Source organism: Coregonus clupeaformis, chromosome 17 (genome assembly GCF_020615455.1).
Source record: "Coregonus clupeaformis isolate EN_2021a chromosome 17, ASM2061545v1, whole genome shotgun sequence".
In the NCBI taxonomy this organism is placed as follows: domain Eukaryota; kingdom Metazoa; phylum Chordata; class Actinopteri; order Salmoniformes; family Salmonidae; genus Coregonus; species Coregonus clupeaformis.
The window spans coordinates 20466002-20482079 of record NC_059208.1 but is presented as its reverse complement, the minus strand read 5'-3'; the positions used below and the strand labels follow the sequence as shown (position 1 = coordinate 20482079).

Genomic DNA, 16078 nt, shown 5'->3' with positions numbered 1-16078 from the left:
GCCATTTGGGATACACACTAAGTTGGTTTAAGTATTACTAAGACATGAAACTGTCATTTCTAACGAAAGCAGAGCAGAGAGTGAGGAATGTGGTAGAGAATATCTCTGGATCATTTAAAATGAGACAGAACATTGAGTTTATTATTTTAAATGCCATCTGGCCAACTGTTGATTGCTAGCCATGGATACATTACAGTTGCATGTCTTTTTGTAAACATGGGGATTTGGCAAACAAAAGGTACAGATTGTTTTGGATTACAATACAGAAGTGAAAATTATTTCATGTCTAATTGCCTAGAAGCCAAGTTGCTGCAGTTCCCTGATATGAGGTCAAAGTTGTTGCAGTTCCCTGATATGAGGTCAAAGTTGTTGCAGTTCCCTGATATGAGATCAAAGTTGTTACAGTTCCCTGATATGAGGTCAAAGTTGTTGCAGTTCCCTGATATGAGGTCAAAGTTGTTGCAGTTCCCTGATATGAGGTCAAAGTTGTTGCAGTTCCCTGATATGAGGTCAAAGTTGTTGCAGTTCCCTGATATGAGGTCAAAGTTGTTGCAGTTCCCTGATATGAGGTCAAAGTTGTTGCAGTTCCATGATATGAGGTCAAAGTTGTTGCAGTTCCCTGATATGAGGTCAAAGTTGCTGCAGTTCCTTGACATGAGGTCAAAGTTGTTGCAGTTCCCTGATATGAGGTCAAAGTTGTTGCAGTTCCCTGATATGAGGTCAAAGTTGTTGCAGTTCCCAGATATGAGGTCAAAGTTGTTACAGTTCCCTGATATGAGGTCAAAGTTGCTGAAGTTCCCTGATATGAGGTCAAAGTTGTTGCAGTTCCTTGATATGAGGTCAAAGTTGTTGCAGTTCCCTGATATGAGGTCAAAGTTGTTGCAGTTCCCTGATATGAGGTCAAAGTTGTTGCAGTTCCATGATATGAGGTCAAAGTTGTTGCAGTTCCCTGATATGAGGTCAAAGTTGCTGCAGTTCCTTGATATGAGGTCAAAGTTGTTGCAGTTCCCTGATATGAGGTCAAAGTTGTTGCAGTTCCCTGATATGAGGTCAAAGTTGTTGCAGTTCCCTGATATGAGGTCAAAGTTGTTGCAGTTCCCGGATATGAGGTCAAAGTTGTTGCAGTAACCTGATATGAGGTCAAAGTTGCTGCAGTTCCCTGATATGAGGTCAAAGTTGTTCAGAGAACTGCTCTCATAGCCACACAGTACAAACGACTGCTACTCATATTTCCAACTATAGGAAGACATCACCATCATTCAGGCTATAGACCAACTAACCACTCACTGTTTAAATAGAGATGGTTTCTAAATGTAGAAGTCTTATCCATGTCGGCACAAGCAGCAAGGGGCTAGTTAGCCGACTAACCCTATGGGCCCTGGTCAAAAGTAGTGCACTTTATAGGGAATAGGGTGCCATTTGGGATGTGGCCTAGCTTTGAGGGGGCGTTGCAGTGAGGTAATCAATACTTCGCTGAGGATCAATACCTGGGGCACTAGCATTATTCTGCCTGGTTCCTCAGCCTCATTAAAAGGCCCAAGGAGACCCAGTGGGTTGTGAACACAGCCTCGTTAAAAGGTCCAAGGATACCCAGTGGGTTGTGAACACAACCTCATTAAAAGGTCCAAGGAGTCCCAGTGTGTTGTGAACACAGCCTCATTAAAAGGCCCTACTAGACCCAGTGGGTCGTGAACACAGCCTCGTTAAAAGTCCCAAGGAGTCCCAGTGGGTTATGAACACAGCCTCGTTAAAAGGCCTAAGGAGTCCCAGTGGGTTGTGAACACAGCCTTGTTAAAAGGCCCAAGGAGTCCCAGTGGGTTGTGAACACAGCCTTGTTAAAAGGTCCAAGGAGTCCCAGTGGGTTGTGAACACAGCCTTGTTAAAAGGCCCAAGGAGTCCCAGTGGGTTGTGAACACAGCCTAATTAAAAGGCCCTACTAGACCCAGTGGGTTGTGAGCATAGCCTTGTTAAAAGGTTCAAGGAGACCCAGTGGGTTGTGAACACAGCCTCGTTAAAAGGCCCAAGGAGTCCCAGTGGGTTGTGAACACAGCCTTGTTAAAAAGTCCAAGGAGACCCAGTGGGTTGTGAACACAGCCTTGTTAAAAGGCCCAAGGAGTCCCAGTGGGTTGTGAACACAGCCTTATTAAAAGGCCCTACTAGACCCAGTGGGTTGTGAACACAGCCTTGTTAAAAGGTCCAAGGAGACCCAGTGGGTTGTGAACACAGCCTTGTTAAAAGGCCCTACTAGACCCAGTGGGTTGTGAACACAGCCTCGTTAAAATTCCCAAGTAGATCCAGTGGGTTGTGAACACAGCCTCGTTAAAAGGCCCTACTAGACCCAGTGGGTTGTGAACACAGCCTTGTTAAAAGGCCCAAAGGGGTCCCAGTGGGTTGTGAATACAGCCTCGTTAAAAGACCCAAGGAGTCCCAGTGGGTTGTGAACACAGCCTTGTTAAAAGGTACAAGGAGTCCCAGTGGTTTGTGAACACAGCCTCGTTAAAAAGTCCAAGGAGTCCCAGTGGGTTGTGAACACAGCCTTGTTAAAAGGCCCAAGGAGTCCCAGTGGGTTGTGAACACAGCCTAATTAAAAGGCCCTACTAGACCCAGTGGGTTGTGAACACAGCCTTGTTAAAAGGTTCAAGGAGACCCAGTGGGTTGTGAACACAGCCTCGTTAAAAGGCCCTACTAGACCCAGTGAGTTGTGAACACAGCCTCGTTAAAATTCCCAAGTAGATCCAGTGGGTTGTGAACACAGCCTCATTAAAAGGTCCTACTAGACCCAGTGGGTTGTGAACACAGCCTCGTTAAAATTCCCAAGTAGATCCAGTGGGTTGTGAACACAGCCTCATTAAAAGGCCCTACTAGACCCAGTGGGTTGTGAACACAGCCTCCTTAAAAGGTCCAAGGAGACCCAGTGGGTTGTGAAAACAGTCTTGTTAAAAGGCCCTACTAGACCCAGTGGGTCGTGAACACAGCCTCGTTAAAAGTCCCAAGGAGTCCCAGTGGGTTATGAACACAGCCTCGTTAAAAGGCCTAAGGAGTCCCAGTGGGTTGTGAACACAGCCTCGTTAAAAGGCCCAAGGAGTCCCAGTGGGTTGTGAACACAGCCTCGTTAAAAGGTCCAAGGAGTCCCAGTGGGTTGTGAACACAGCCTCATTAAAAGGCCTAAAGAGTCCCAGTGGGTTGTGAACACAGCCTTGTTAAAAGGCCCAAGGAGACCCAGTGGGTTGTGAACACAGTCTCGTTAAAAGGCCCTACTAGACCCAGTGGGTTGTGAACACAGCCTCGTTAAAAGGCCCTACTAGACCCAGTGGGTTGTGAACACAGCCTCATTAAAAGGCCCTACTAGACCCAGTGGGTTGTGAACACAGCCTTGTTAAAAGGTCCAAAGAGTCCCAGTGGGTTGTGAACACAGCCTCATTAAAAGGCCTAAGGAGTCCCAGTGGGTTGTGAACATAGTCTCGTTAAAAGGCCCAAGGAGTTCCAGTGGGTTGTGAACACAGCCTTATTAAAAGGCCCTACTAGACCCAGTGGGTTGTGAACACAGCCTCGTTAAAAGGCCCAAGTAGATCCAGTGGGTTGTGAACACAGCCTCATTAAAGGCCCAAGGAGTCCCAGTGGGGTTGTGAACACAGCCTCGTTAAAAGTCCTAAGGAGTCCCAGTGGGTTGTGAACACAGCCTTGTTAAAAGGCCCAAGGAGACCCAGTGGGTTGTGAACACAGTCTCGTTAAAAGGCCCTACTAGACCCAGTGGGTTGTGAACACAGCCTCATTAAAAGGTCCAAGGAGACCCATTGGGTTGTGAAAACAGCCTCATTAAAAGGCCCTACTAGACCCAGTGGGTTGTGAACACAGCCTCGTTAAAAGGTCCAAGGAGTCCCAGTGGGATGTGAACACAGCCTTGTTAAAAGGCCCTACTAGACCCAGTGGGTTGTGAACACAGCCTCGTTAAAAGGCCCAAGTAGATCCAGTGGTTTATGAACACAGCCTCATTAAAAGGTACAAGGAGACCCAGTGGGTTGTGAACACAGGCTCGTTAAAAGGCCCTACTAGACCCAGTGGGTTGTGAACATAGCCTCGTTAAAAGGCCCAAGGAGTCCCAGTGGGTTGTGAACACAGCCTTGTTAAAAGGCCCAAGGAGACCCAGTGGGTTGTGAACACAGCCTTGTTAAAAGGCCCTACTAGACCCAGATGGTTGTGAACACAGCCTCATTACAAGGCCCTACTAGACCCAGTGGGTTGTGAACACAGCCTTGTTAAAAGGTCCAAGGAGACCCAGTGGGTTGTGAACACAGCCTTGTTAATAGGCCCTACTAGACCCAGTGGGTTGTGAACACAGCCTCGTTAAAAGGTCCAAGGAGACCCAGTGGGTTGTGAACACATCCTCGTTAAAAGGCCCTACTAGACCCAGTGGGTTGTGAACACAGCCTCATTAAAAGGCCCATGGAGACCCAGTGGGTTGTGAACACAGCCTCATTTAAAGGTCCAAGGAGACCCTGTGGGTTGTGAACACATCCTCGTTAAAAGGCCCTACTAGACCCAGATGGTTGTGAACACAGCCTCATTACAAGGCCCTACTAGACCCAGTGGGTTGTGAACACAGCCTTGTTAAAAGGTCCAAGGAGACCCAGTGGGTTGTGAACACAGCCTCGTTAAAAGGCCCTACTAGACCCAGTGGGTTGTGAACACAGCCTTGTTAAAAGGCCCAAGGAGACCCAGTGTGTTGTGAACACAGCCTCATTAAAAGGCCCTACTAGACCCAGTGGGTTGTGAACACAGCCTCGTTAATAGGCCCAAGGAGACCCAGTGGGTTGTGAACACAGCCTTGTTAAAACGCCCTACTAGACCCAGTGGGTTGTGAACACAGTGTGAGAATCTCTCATCAAATGTAGGCCTGGCATTTATAAGTACAATATTCATCCCAATAAACGTCAACCTGCCATGTTTTTCACCCTCCACTGTAGTGTGCACTGAATAATACACTAAGGGTTTTTGTATCTACTGTCAATGTCCTCTTCTCCGCAATAGCGTAGACCGATATGACTGACCCCTGACCCCACCACATAAATGATGCCTATATTTATGTTGTTATAGATCTATTACAGCACCATCCATCAGCTGTTTTCCAAAAAAGTGGCGGGGTAATCCTTTGTTGTTGTTTGAATCCCAGATTGCCCCTTTAAGCAGTAAAAAGGTATTTAAATGTTTTTGAATGTTCTACATCTGCATCATGCTTCATTGATATGAGCCTTGTGTTATATAATCATGGTGGAAGTTAGTCAGCACCTTCTATCTGCTGATGACTGTGGTCTTGGGGCTGAATGAACAGGTCTCCATTGTGTTAACTTTGTGTCAGCATCATGAGGTGACCTCCAGGGTAGGAAACCATACTAGGAGTAAACCTTGTAATTCGAAACTCATTCCAGAAACTTCATAGACTATTACACACTGTGTGTGTGTGTGTGTGTGTGTGTGTGTGTGTGTGTGTGTGTGTGTGTGTGTGTGTGTGTGTGTGTGTGTGTGTGTGTGTGTGTGTGTGTGTGTGTGTGTGTGTGTGTGTGTGTGTGTGTGTGTGTGTGTGTGTGTGTGTGCGTTTTAGCCGGTGATGCCATTAAGAGAGTGGAAAGCATACTGCGTGAAGGAAACTATAATATGTGGACAATAAAATAGAAAACACTCACTAGTGTTTTTAATTTCTGAGAAACCCTTCACTAAACTGACATATAGCCTCAGAGACATAGACATGAATAAACCCTTCACTAAACTGACAAATAGCCTCAGAGACATAGACATGAATAAACCCTTCACTAAACTGACATATAGCCTCAGAGACATAGACATGAATAAACCCTTCACTAAACTGACATATAGCCTCAGAGACATAGACATGAATAAACCCTTCACTAAACTGACATATAGCCTCAGAGACATAGACATGAATAAACCTTCACTAAACTGACACATAGCCTCAGAGACATAGACATGAATAAACCCTACATAGACATGAATAAACCCTACATTGACATTAATAAACCCTACATTGACATTAATAAACCCTACATAGACATGAATAAACCCTACATAGGCATGAATAAACCCTACATTGACATGAATAAACCCTACATAGACATGAATAAACCCTACATAGACATGAATAAACCCTACATTGACATGAATAAACCCTACATAGACATGAATAAACCCTACATTGACATGAATAAACCCTACATAGACATGAATAAACCCTACATAGACATAAATAAACCCTTCACTAAACTGACATATAGCCTCAGAGACATAGACATGAATAAACCTTCACTAAACTGACACATAGCCTCAGAGACATAGACATGAATAAACCCTTCACTAAACTGACACAGCCTCAGAGACATAGACATTAATAAACCCTACATAGACATGAATAAACCCTACATTGACATGAATAGACCCTACATAGGCATGAATAAACCCTACATTGACATGAATAAACCCTACATAGACATGAATAAACCCTTCACTAAACTGACACATAGCCTCAGAGACATAGACATGAATAAACCCTTCACTAAACTGACACAGCCTCAGAGACATAGACATGAATAAACCCTACATAGACATGAATAAACCCTACATTGACATGAATAGACCCTACATAGACATGAATAAACCCTACATTGACATGAATAAACCCTACATTGACATGAATAAACCCTACATTGACATGAATAAACCCTACATAGACATGGATAAACCCTACATAGACATGAATAAACCCTACATTGACATGAATAAACCCTACATTGACATTAATAAACCCTACATAGACATGAATAAACCCTACATACATTTATTTGAGTTGTTCTCATCTTTGTATTAGAGTTTTTTTGCACTAACTTTTAATGAGATACAGATTACAGATGTAGAGTCTTAATTTGAGTCAGTTTGCTACAGCAGGAAAATAATCCTGCGGCAACAGGAAATGTTAATTATTAAGTGGATTATAATAAATTGACATTTTTGTAGGGGAAATTACAAACTTTAGAAGCCTTTTTAAACCTCAAATTTACTACATATTTAAAATGTCCTGGAAAGTTATCTTGCAACAGTGTGATCAAATTAAGATCCTACTCTCAGACTCTAAGGGCATAGAGATAATTGAATGTGCTTATAGTGTCAAGACAGGCAGACAGACTTCATCTGCAGTCCTATGGGCCCTGGTCTGCAGTAGTGCACTATATAGGGAATAGGGTCCCATTTGGAACGCAGGGCAGTGCTCCTGTGGGTCCTGGTTGGCAGAGCATGGCATTACCCTACTGGATATTTCACATACGATTAATACCCGCCATTTGTATTTTAATGTGTTAAGACATGATTTCAATGTAATTCCGCTATGTGAGTCCCAAATGGCACCCTATTCCCTATGGACCCTGGTGAAAAGTAGTGCACTTAATAGGGATAGGTTGCCATTTGGGACACAACGACAGTCCCCCTCTAATCCCTGTCCCGTCGGCCTGGGACATCTCTGTCCCTCTGCTCTCTGTCCCTCTGCCAGGCTCCATCCCTGCTCTGTGAAGGAGTCCTGACTCTCAGGTCCTGTCATTTCATGGCCGGGTGACATTTCCTTCCAGACAGGACTGACTTGTTCTCCATAGAGAAACACTTTATTGTAATGGAGGTCGTCTTTTTCCTTCTCTTTCAGGGGAAATGGTCATCGCCCCTCCCACATCGGCTCAGCTGAGATACGGTAAGACAGGAAGAAAACAAAGAGTGAGATGTCTTTGAAAAGAGAAGAGATGTCTTTGAAAAGAGAGAGATGTCGTTGAAAAGAGTGAGATGTCTTTGAAAAGAGTGAGATGTCTTTGAAAAGAGAGAGATGTCTTTGAAAAGAGAGAGATGTCTTTGAAAAGAGAAGAGATGTCTGAAAAGAGAGAGATGTCTTTGAAAAGAGTGAGATGTCTTTGAAAAGAGTGAGATGTCTTTGAAAAGAGTGAGATGTCTTTGAAAAGAGCTAAGTTATGCAGACCTCAGTAGCTGACTACAGTAGGCTAAGTTATGTAGACCTCAGTAGGACTGACTACAGTAGGCTAAGTTATGTAGACCTCAGTAGGACTGACTACAGTAGGCTAAGTTATGTAGACCTCACTAGGACTGACTACAGTAGGCTAAGTTATGCAGACCTCAGTAGGACTGACTACAGTAGGCTAGGTAATGTAGACCTCAGTAGGACTGACTACAGTAGCCTGTGTTATGCAGACCTCAGTAGGACTTACTACAGTAGCCTAAGTTATGTAGACCTCACTAGGACTGACTACAGTAGGCTAAGTTATGTAGACCTCAGTAGGACTGACTACAGTAGGCTAAGTTATGTAGACCTCAGTAGGACTGGCTACAGTAGTCTAAGTTATGCAGACCTCAGTAGGACTGACTACAGTAGGCTAAGTTATGTAGACCTCACTAGGACTGGCTACAGTAGCGTAAGTTATGTAGACCTCAGTAGGACTGACTACAGTAAGCTAAGTTATGTACACCTCAGTAGGACTGACTACAGTAGGCTAAGTTATGTAGACCTCAGTAGGACTGGCTACAGTAGGCTAAGTTATGTAGACCTCAGTAGTACTGGCTACAGTAGGCTAAGTTATGCAGACCTCAGTAGGACTGACTACAGTAGGCTGTGTTATGCAGACCTCAGTAGGACTGGCTACAGTAGGATAAGTTATGCAGACCTCAGTAGGACTGACTACAGTAGCCTAAGTTATGTAGACCTCACTAGGACTGACTACAGTAGGCTAAGTTATGTAGACCTCAGTAGTACTGGCTACAGTAGGCTAAGATATGCAGACCTCAGTAGGACTGACTACAGTAGGCTAAGTTATGTAGACCTCAGTAGTACTGGCTACAGTAGGCTAAGTTATGCAGACCTCAGTAGGACTGACTACAGTAGGCTAGGTAATGTAGACCTCAGTAGGACTGACTACAGTAGCCTGTGTTATGCAGACCTCAGTAGGACTAACTACAGTAGGCTAAGTTATGCAGTCCTCAGTAGGACTGACTACAGTAGGCTAGGTTATGTAGACCTCAGTAGGACTGACTACAGTAGGCTAAGTTATATAGACCTCAGTAGGACTGGTAACAGTAGGCTAGGTTACGCAGACCTCAGTAGGACTGACTACAGTAGGCTAAGTTATGTACATTTACATTTACATTTTAGTCATTTAGCAGACGCTCTTATCCAGAGCGACTTACAGGAGCAATTAGGGTTAAGTGCCTTGCTCAAGGGCACATCGACAGATTTTTCACCTAGTCGGCTCGGGGATTAGAACCAGTGACCTTTCGGTTACTGGCACAACGCTCACTAAGCTACCTGCCGCCCACTACTCACTCACTACTTGCAACATAAAGCTAACCCTTCTGTAATGCCATAGGAGCTTACAGCCATGTCTCAGGGTTAGCATCAGGGTTGGGGTCAATTCCATTTCAATTCCAGTCAATTCAGAAAGTAAACCAAATTCCATTTCCAATTTCAAATTTTCCTCATTGTCACGATCGTCAGGGAGAGACCAAGGCGCAGCGTGATGAACGAACATACTTTAATTAGTTAAAGTGTAAACACAATACAAAACAAGAAACGACTCGTGAAGTCCACGGTATCAATGACCGAACACGGAACAAAAACCCACAAACACAAAGGGAAAAACAGACAGTTTAAATATGGCTCCCAATCAGAGACAACCAGCCAACAGCTGACACTCGTTGCCTCTGATTGGGAGTCACTCAGGCAAACATAGAAATCAACAAACTAGAACCCCCAACATAGAAATAAACACATAGAATAAACACACCCTGGCTCAACAAATAGAGTCCCAGAGCCAGGGTGTGACAGTACCCCCCCCCCCCCTAAAGGCGCGGACTGCGACCGCGCCTCAATAAGAGCAAAACAGGGGAGGGCTGGGTGGGCATACCTCCTCGGCGGCGGTTCTGGCTCCGGCCTTGCCCACCACCCTCCAACAAACCCCCATAGCGCCCCTGGTCCGGTCTGGCCCCGCTGGCTGGAGCTGGACTGGACGTAGCAGGAGCGGTTAGCTTCAGCTCCGTAGTGGAGCCGTTGACCGGTACCTGGTTAGGCACCGGTGACCCAGGCACGGGTTGTGCCGGACAGACGACGCGCACCCCTGGCTTGGTGCGTGGAGCAGCAACGGGCCGGACCGGGCTGACGATACGCATCCCTGGCTTGGTGCGTGGAGCCGGAACGGGCCTCACCGGACTGACGACTCGCACCCCTGGCTTGGTGCGTGGAGCAGCAACGGGCCGGACCGGCTGACGATGCGCACCCCTGGCTTGGTGCGTGGAGCCGAACGGGCCTCACCGACTGACGACTCGCACCCCTGGCTTGGGTGCGTGGAGCAGCGACGGGCCTTGCCAGGCTGGACGACTCGCACCCCTGGCTTGGTGCGAGTAGCAGGAACGGGCTGGACCAGGCTGACGACTCGCACCCCTGGCTTGGTGCGAGTGGCAGGAACGGGCTGGACCAGGCTGACGACTCGCACCCCCTGGCTTGGTGCGAGTGGCAGGAACAGGCCGGGCCGGGCTGGCGACGCGCACCGTATACTTGGTGCGAGTGGCAGGAACAGGCCGGGCCGGGCTGGCGACGCGCACCGTAGACTTGGTGCGAGTGGCAGGAACAGGCCGGGCCGGGCTGGCGACGCGCACCGTAGACTTGGTGCGAGTGGCAGGAACAGGCCGGGCCGGGCTGGCGACGCGCACCGTAGGCTTGGTGCGTGGAGCAGGGACAGGCCGGACTGGGCTGGCGACGCACACCGTAGGCTTGGTGCGTGGAGCAGGGACAGGCCGAACCGGGCTGTGGAGACGGATAGGAGACCTGGAGTGAAGAGCGGCCACAACCCGTCCTGGCTGAATGCCTACCCTCACACACTCTGTGTGAGGCATCCGCACAGGACGTACAGGGCTGTGTACCCGTACTGGCATAACAGCACGTGACACCGAGCAGGATATCCGGGACCGCGGAGAGGCATTGGAGACCACGAGCGTTGAGCCGGCACACTCCGTCCTGGCTGCATACCCGCCTTCGCACGACACGTGCGGGGCGCTCGCACAGGACGTACAGGACTATGCCGGACCACTCGTGGCACAGAACGCCGCTCCGCATACCGCGGAACCTGCCCCGTCCCATGCTGCCATGCCTGAGTACGGGACGTTGGTTCCGCTCTCCCTCCAGGCTCCGCCAACCTGCCTTCTGGCCCCCCAAACCCGGTGGCCTCCTCTCCAAATCGCCCTGTGGCAGCCTCCTGCTGCCCAGCCGCCCATGCAGTGTGCCCCGCCCTAAACATTTTTTGGGGTTGCCTCTCGTCCTTCCGACGATGACACTGCTGACGCTGATGCTCCTCTCTCGCCAGGGCCTTAATCCTTGCCCATGGCCCTTTGCCCCCGAGCATGTCCTCCCAGGACCACGATTTGCCCACCTGGGCCATCGCCAGCCTCTCCATCTCCTTTCCTGGCGCTTCCTCCCATGTCCAGTCTGCCTGCTCCTGGACACGCTGCTTGGTCCTGGTATGGTGGGTTTTTCTGTCACGATCGTCAGGGAGAGACCAAGGCGCAGCGTGATGAACGAACATACTGTAATTAGTTAAAGTGTAAACACAATACAAAACAAGAAACGACTCGTGAAGTCCACGGTATCAATGACCGAACACGGAACAAAAACCCACAAACACAAAGGGAAAAACAGACAGTTTAAATATGGCTCCCAATCAGAGACAACCAGCCAACAGCTGACACTCGTTGCCTCTGATTGGGAGTCACTCAGGCAAACATAGAAATCAACAAACTAGAACCCCCAACATAGAAATAAACACATAGAATAAACACACCCTGGCTCAACAAATAGAGTCCCAGAGCCAGGGTGTGACACTCATTGAATATAATTGGAATTTCAGTGTACTTCCTGAATTGAAATGGAATCGATCCCAACCCTGGCATAGAGCATGTTTAAAAACAAAACAACAGCAGCAACATATGAATGAATCAGTCTTATAAGACAGTGTGTTAGGCAGTCTAGCCTCTACAGACAGTGGTTATGTATGTGCCATTACTTGACTTGTTCCCATTGACCCAAGGTAGACCATGCTTAGCCTGAGTCCCAGATCTGTTTGTGCCGTCTTGCCATAACACCTATGTCCCTCAAATTCAGATCTGGACCTCAAAGCCAGTTGAACTGCTTTATATCATTCTTCCCCTCTAATCAGGGACTCATTTAGACCTGGGACACCAAGGGTGTATTCATTCTGTCAAACAGGTTGGTGAAATTAATGATCAGTTAGAACAGAAAAGCAGCAGTAGTCCACACCTCGTAGGGTCAGATTTGAATACCCCGGTCTTATTTTATTTGTTTTGTCATTTTAGCAGACGCTCTTATCCAGAGCGACATACAGTTAATGAGTGCATACATTATATTTTTTTATTTTTTCATACTGGCCCCCCGTGGGAATCGAACCCACAACCCTGGCGTTGCAAACGCCATGCTCTACCAACATCCCTGCCTGCCATTCCCTCCCCTACCCTGGATTGTGCGCCGCCCCATGGGTCTCCCGGTCGCGGCCGGCTACGACAGAGCCTGGATCTACTAGACCTCAGTAGGATGTAGACCTCAGTAGGACTGGCCACAGTAGGCTAGGTTATGCAGACCTCAGTAGGACTGGCCACAGTAGGCTAGGTTATGCAGACCTCAGTAGGACTGGCCACAGTAGGCTAGGTTATGCAGACCTCAGTAGGACTGGCCACAGTAGGCTAGGTTATGCAGACCTCAGTAGGACTGACTACAGTAGGCTAGGTTATGTAGACCTCAGTAGGACTGACTACAGTAGGCTAAGTTATGTAGACCTCAGTAGGACTGGCTACAGTAGGCTAAGTTATGTAGACCTCAGTAGGACTGACTACAGTAAGCTAAGTTATGTAGACCTCAGTAGGACTGACTACAGTAGGCTAAGTTATGTAGACCTCAGTAGGACTGACTACAGTAGGCTAAGTTATGTAGACCTCAGTAGGACTGACTACAGTAGGCTAGGTTATGCAGACCTCAGTAGGACTGACTACAGTAGGCTAGGTTATGCAGACCTCAGTAGGACTGACTACAGTAGGCTAGGTTATGCAGACCTCAGTAGGACTGACTACAGTAGGCTAGGTTATGCAGACCTCAGTAGGACTGACTACAGTAGGCTAAGTTATGTAGACCTCAGTAGGACTGACTACAGTAGGCTAAGTTATGTAGACCTCAGTAGGACTGACTACAGTAGGCTAGGTTATGCAGACCTCAGTAGGACTGACTACAGTAGGCTAAGTTATGTAGACCTCAGTAGGACTGACTACAGTAGGCTAGGTTATGCAGACCTCAGTAGGACTGACTACAGTAGGCTAGGTTATGTAGACCTCAGTAGGACTGACTACAGTAGGCTAAGTTATGTAGACCTCAGTAGGACTGGCTACAGTAGGCTAGGTTATGCAGACCTCAGTAGGACTGACTACAGTAGGCTAGGTTATGTAGACCTCAGTAGGACTGACTACAGTAGGCTAAGTTATGTAGACCTCAGTAGGACTGACTACAGTAGGCTAAGTTATGTAGACCTCACTTTTCTACCCCGTTTGTAACTGCCAATGTTCATGGAGGTTCACAGTGTCTCTTCACTTCAAGTTTCCAGTACATGTGTGGGCTGTTAAATGGTATGTTGTTTGTGTTCTTCCTTTGCAGTTCTTCTACACAACGCCATTCCCTTTGTAGGATTTGGTTTCCTGGACAATGCCATCATGATTGTAGCTGTAAGTTACACCACTTTATCATTTTTAGAAGTGTGTCACTGTGGTAGCCCTCAATCCATACAATTACAGTAATGGTAGATAGATTCTGCAGTAAAATGTGGTAGATCCCTGGTACATCTGTTTCATTAACATTGAAGTGAGAATCTGGTATCTGTCATTTACTAGAGTAAAGTTCTATTTTAGCTTTTCAAAACGTTGACATCCATTTGTTTGCCACTTAGCAGAATATTTTATCCGTATCTAACTCATTTAACCTCATTCAGAGACTTTTATTCTGAAGGACACAAATGAGTGGTTGAAGTTGAATACAAAGCTTAGCTTTCAGTGGTGGTTTTCATTACAGCGTGAAACACATACTACATAAACATGATCACGTGTTCGGTGTTCCTACATGGGCTTAACAAATAACAGCAGATAATTGATGATGGTGTTTGTGTGTTTTGTTTTTAGGGCACACATATTGAGTTGTCCATAGGTGTGATCCTTGGGATTTCAACCATGGCAGGTATGTCAAAACCAGAAATAATGTGTGAGTCCCAAATGGCACCTTATTCCCTATGTAGTTCACTATATGGGGAATAGGTTGCCATTTGGGATGCAGCCAATATGTTTTGTAATGTTTGTGTTTGTATTTTTACAGTGCCTAGTGAAAGTCTACACACACCTTGCACAGTCTTAAGATAACATTTTTAAAAAGGGATTACGTTATTTTTTTTAACCTACAGGTCTACACAACCTACTCCACATTTTCAAAGTGAATTTATTTTACAGAAAATGTTCCAAATGAATTTAAAAAATGGCCCGAAGATGTCTTGATTGCGTATGTCTTTACACCCCAGAGTTCATACTTGGTGGGAGCACCTTTGGCAGCCATTACAGCTGTGAGTCATGAGGGGAGGGGGGAGAGGAGAGGAGGAGGGGAGAGGAGGGGAGTGGAGGAGGAGAGGAGGGGAGGAGGGGAGAGGAGTGGAGGGGGAGAGAGGAGAGGAGGAGGGGAGTGGAGGAGGAGAGGAGGGGAGGAGGGGAGAGGAGGAGGAGGGAGAGGAGAGGAGAGGAGGAGGGGAGAGGAGGGGAGTGGATGAGGAGAGGAGGGGAGGAGGGGAGAGGAGTGGAGGAGGGGAGTGGAGGAGGAGAGGAGGGGAGAGGAGTGGAGGAGGGGAGAGGAGGGGAGGAGGGGAGAGGAGGAGGGGAGGAGGGGAGTGGAGGAGGAGAGGAGGGGAGGAGGGGAGAGGAGTGGAGGTGGGGAGGGGAGGGGAGGGGGGGAGAGGAGGGGAGGGGAGTGGAGGAGGAGAGGAGGGGAGAGGAGTGGAGGAGGGGAGAGGAGGGGAGGAGGGGAGAGGAGGAGGGGAGTGGAGGAGGAGAGGAGGGGAGAGGAGGGGAGGAGGGGAGGGGATGACTAATAATATTCAACCATCTTTGCACAACTCTTGGCGCAACGTATATCCATAGTTTTTTGTCTAAATTGCTCAAGCTCAGTAAATTTGGTTGGGATCATTGATGGACAGCAATATTCAAACCTTGTCTCTGATTTTCAAGCAAATTTAAGTCAGGACTGAGACTGGACCACTCAGGAACAATCAACACATCTTGGAAAGCCATTCTGGTGTCTTTTGAATTAAAATGTGTGTTATTGTCCCGCAAAAAAAACAAAACTAACTTTTTGCCTGGGTTTCGCTCTTTTTATATTTATTTTGATCATGACGAACTCCCCAGTCCCTACCGGTGACAAGCATACCCATAACATGATGCTGCCACCACATTACTTGAAAATACAGAGAGTTTCACTCTGTGTTGTATTGCATTGGATTTGACCCAAACCTGTAGTTTTTAATTTAGGCCATAAAGTTGACGTCTTTGCCGTGTTGTCTTGCAGTATTAGGTGACTAGTCAACTGTTGGCTGGGCTCCCTGCCTGTGCCATTAAATCCCTACAACTCATCCAGAATGCCGCAGCCCGTCTGGTGTTCAACCTTCCCAAGTTCTCTCACGTCACCCCGCTCCTCCGCACACTCCACTGGCTTCCAGTTGAAGCTCGCATCTGCTACAAGACCATGGTGCTTGCCTACGGAGCTGTGAGGGGAACGGCACCTCCGTACCTTCAGGCTCTGATCAGTCCCTACACCCAAACGATGCGGAAGCACAGTTCCCGCTCAGCCCAGTCAAAACTGTTCGCTGCTCTGGCACCCCAATGGTGGAACAATCTCCCTCACGACGCCAGGACAGCGGAGTCACTCACCACCTTCCGGAGACAC

The 16078-nt window shown here is 47.4% G+C and overlaps 1 protein-coding gene across 1 annotated transcript in view; it reads left to right on the top strand.

Annotated features, from left to right (window-relative positions):
• The window catches only part of LOC121586061 (transmembrane protein 65), a 63051-nt gene that overhangs the window by 18058 nt on the left and 28915 nt on the right, over positions 1-16078 (top strand). The window contains exons 3-5 of the mRNA XM_041902507.1: positions 7700-7744; positions 13760-13827; positions 14278-14332. Coding sequence (XP_041758441.1) covers positions 7700-7744; positions 13760-13827; positions 14278-14332 — 168 coding nt within the window. The remainder of the gene's footprint in view (positions 1-7699; positions 7745-13759; positions 13828-14277; positions 14333-16078) is intronic.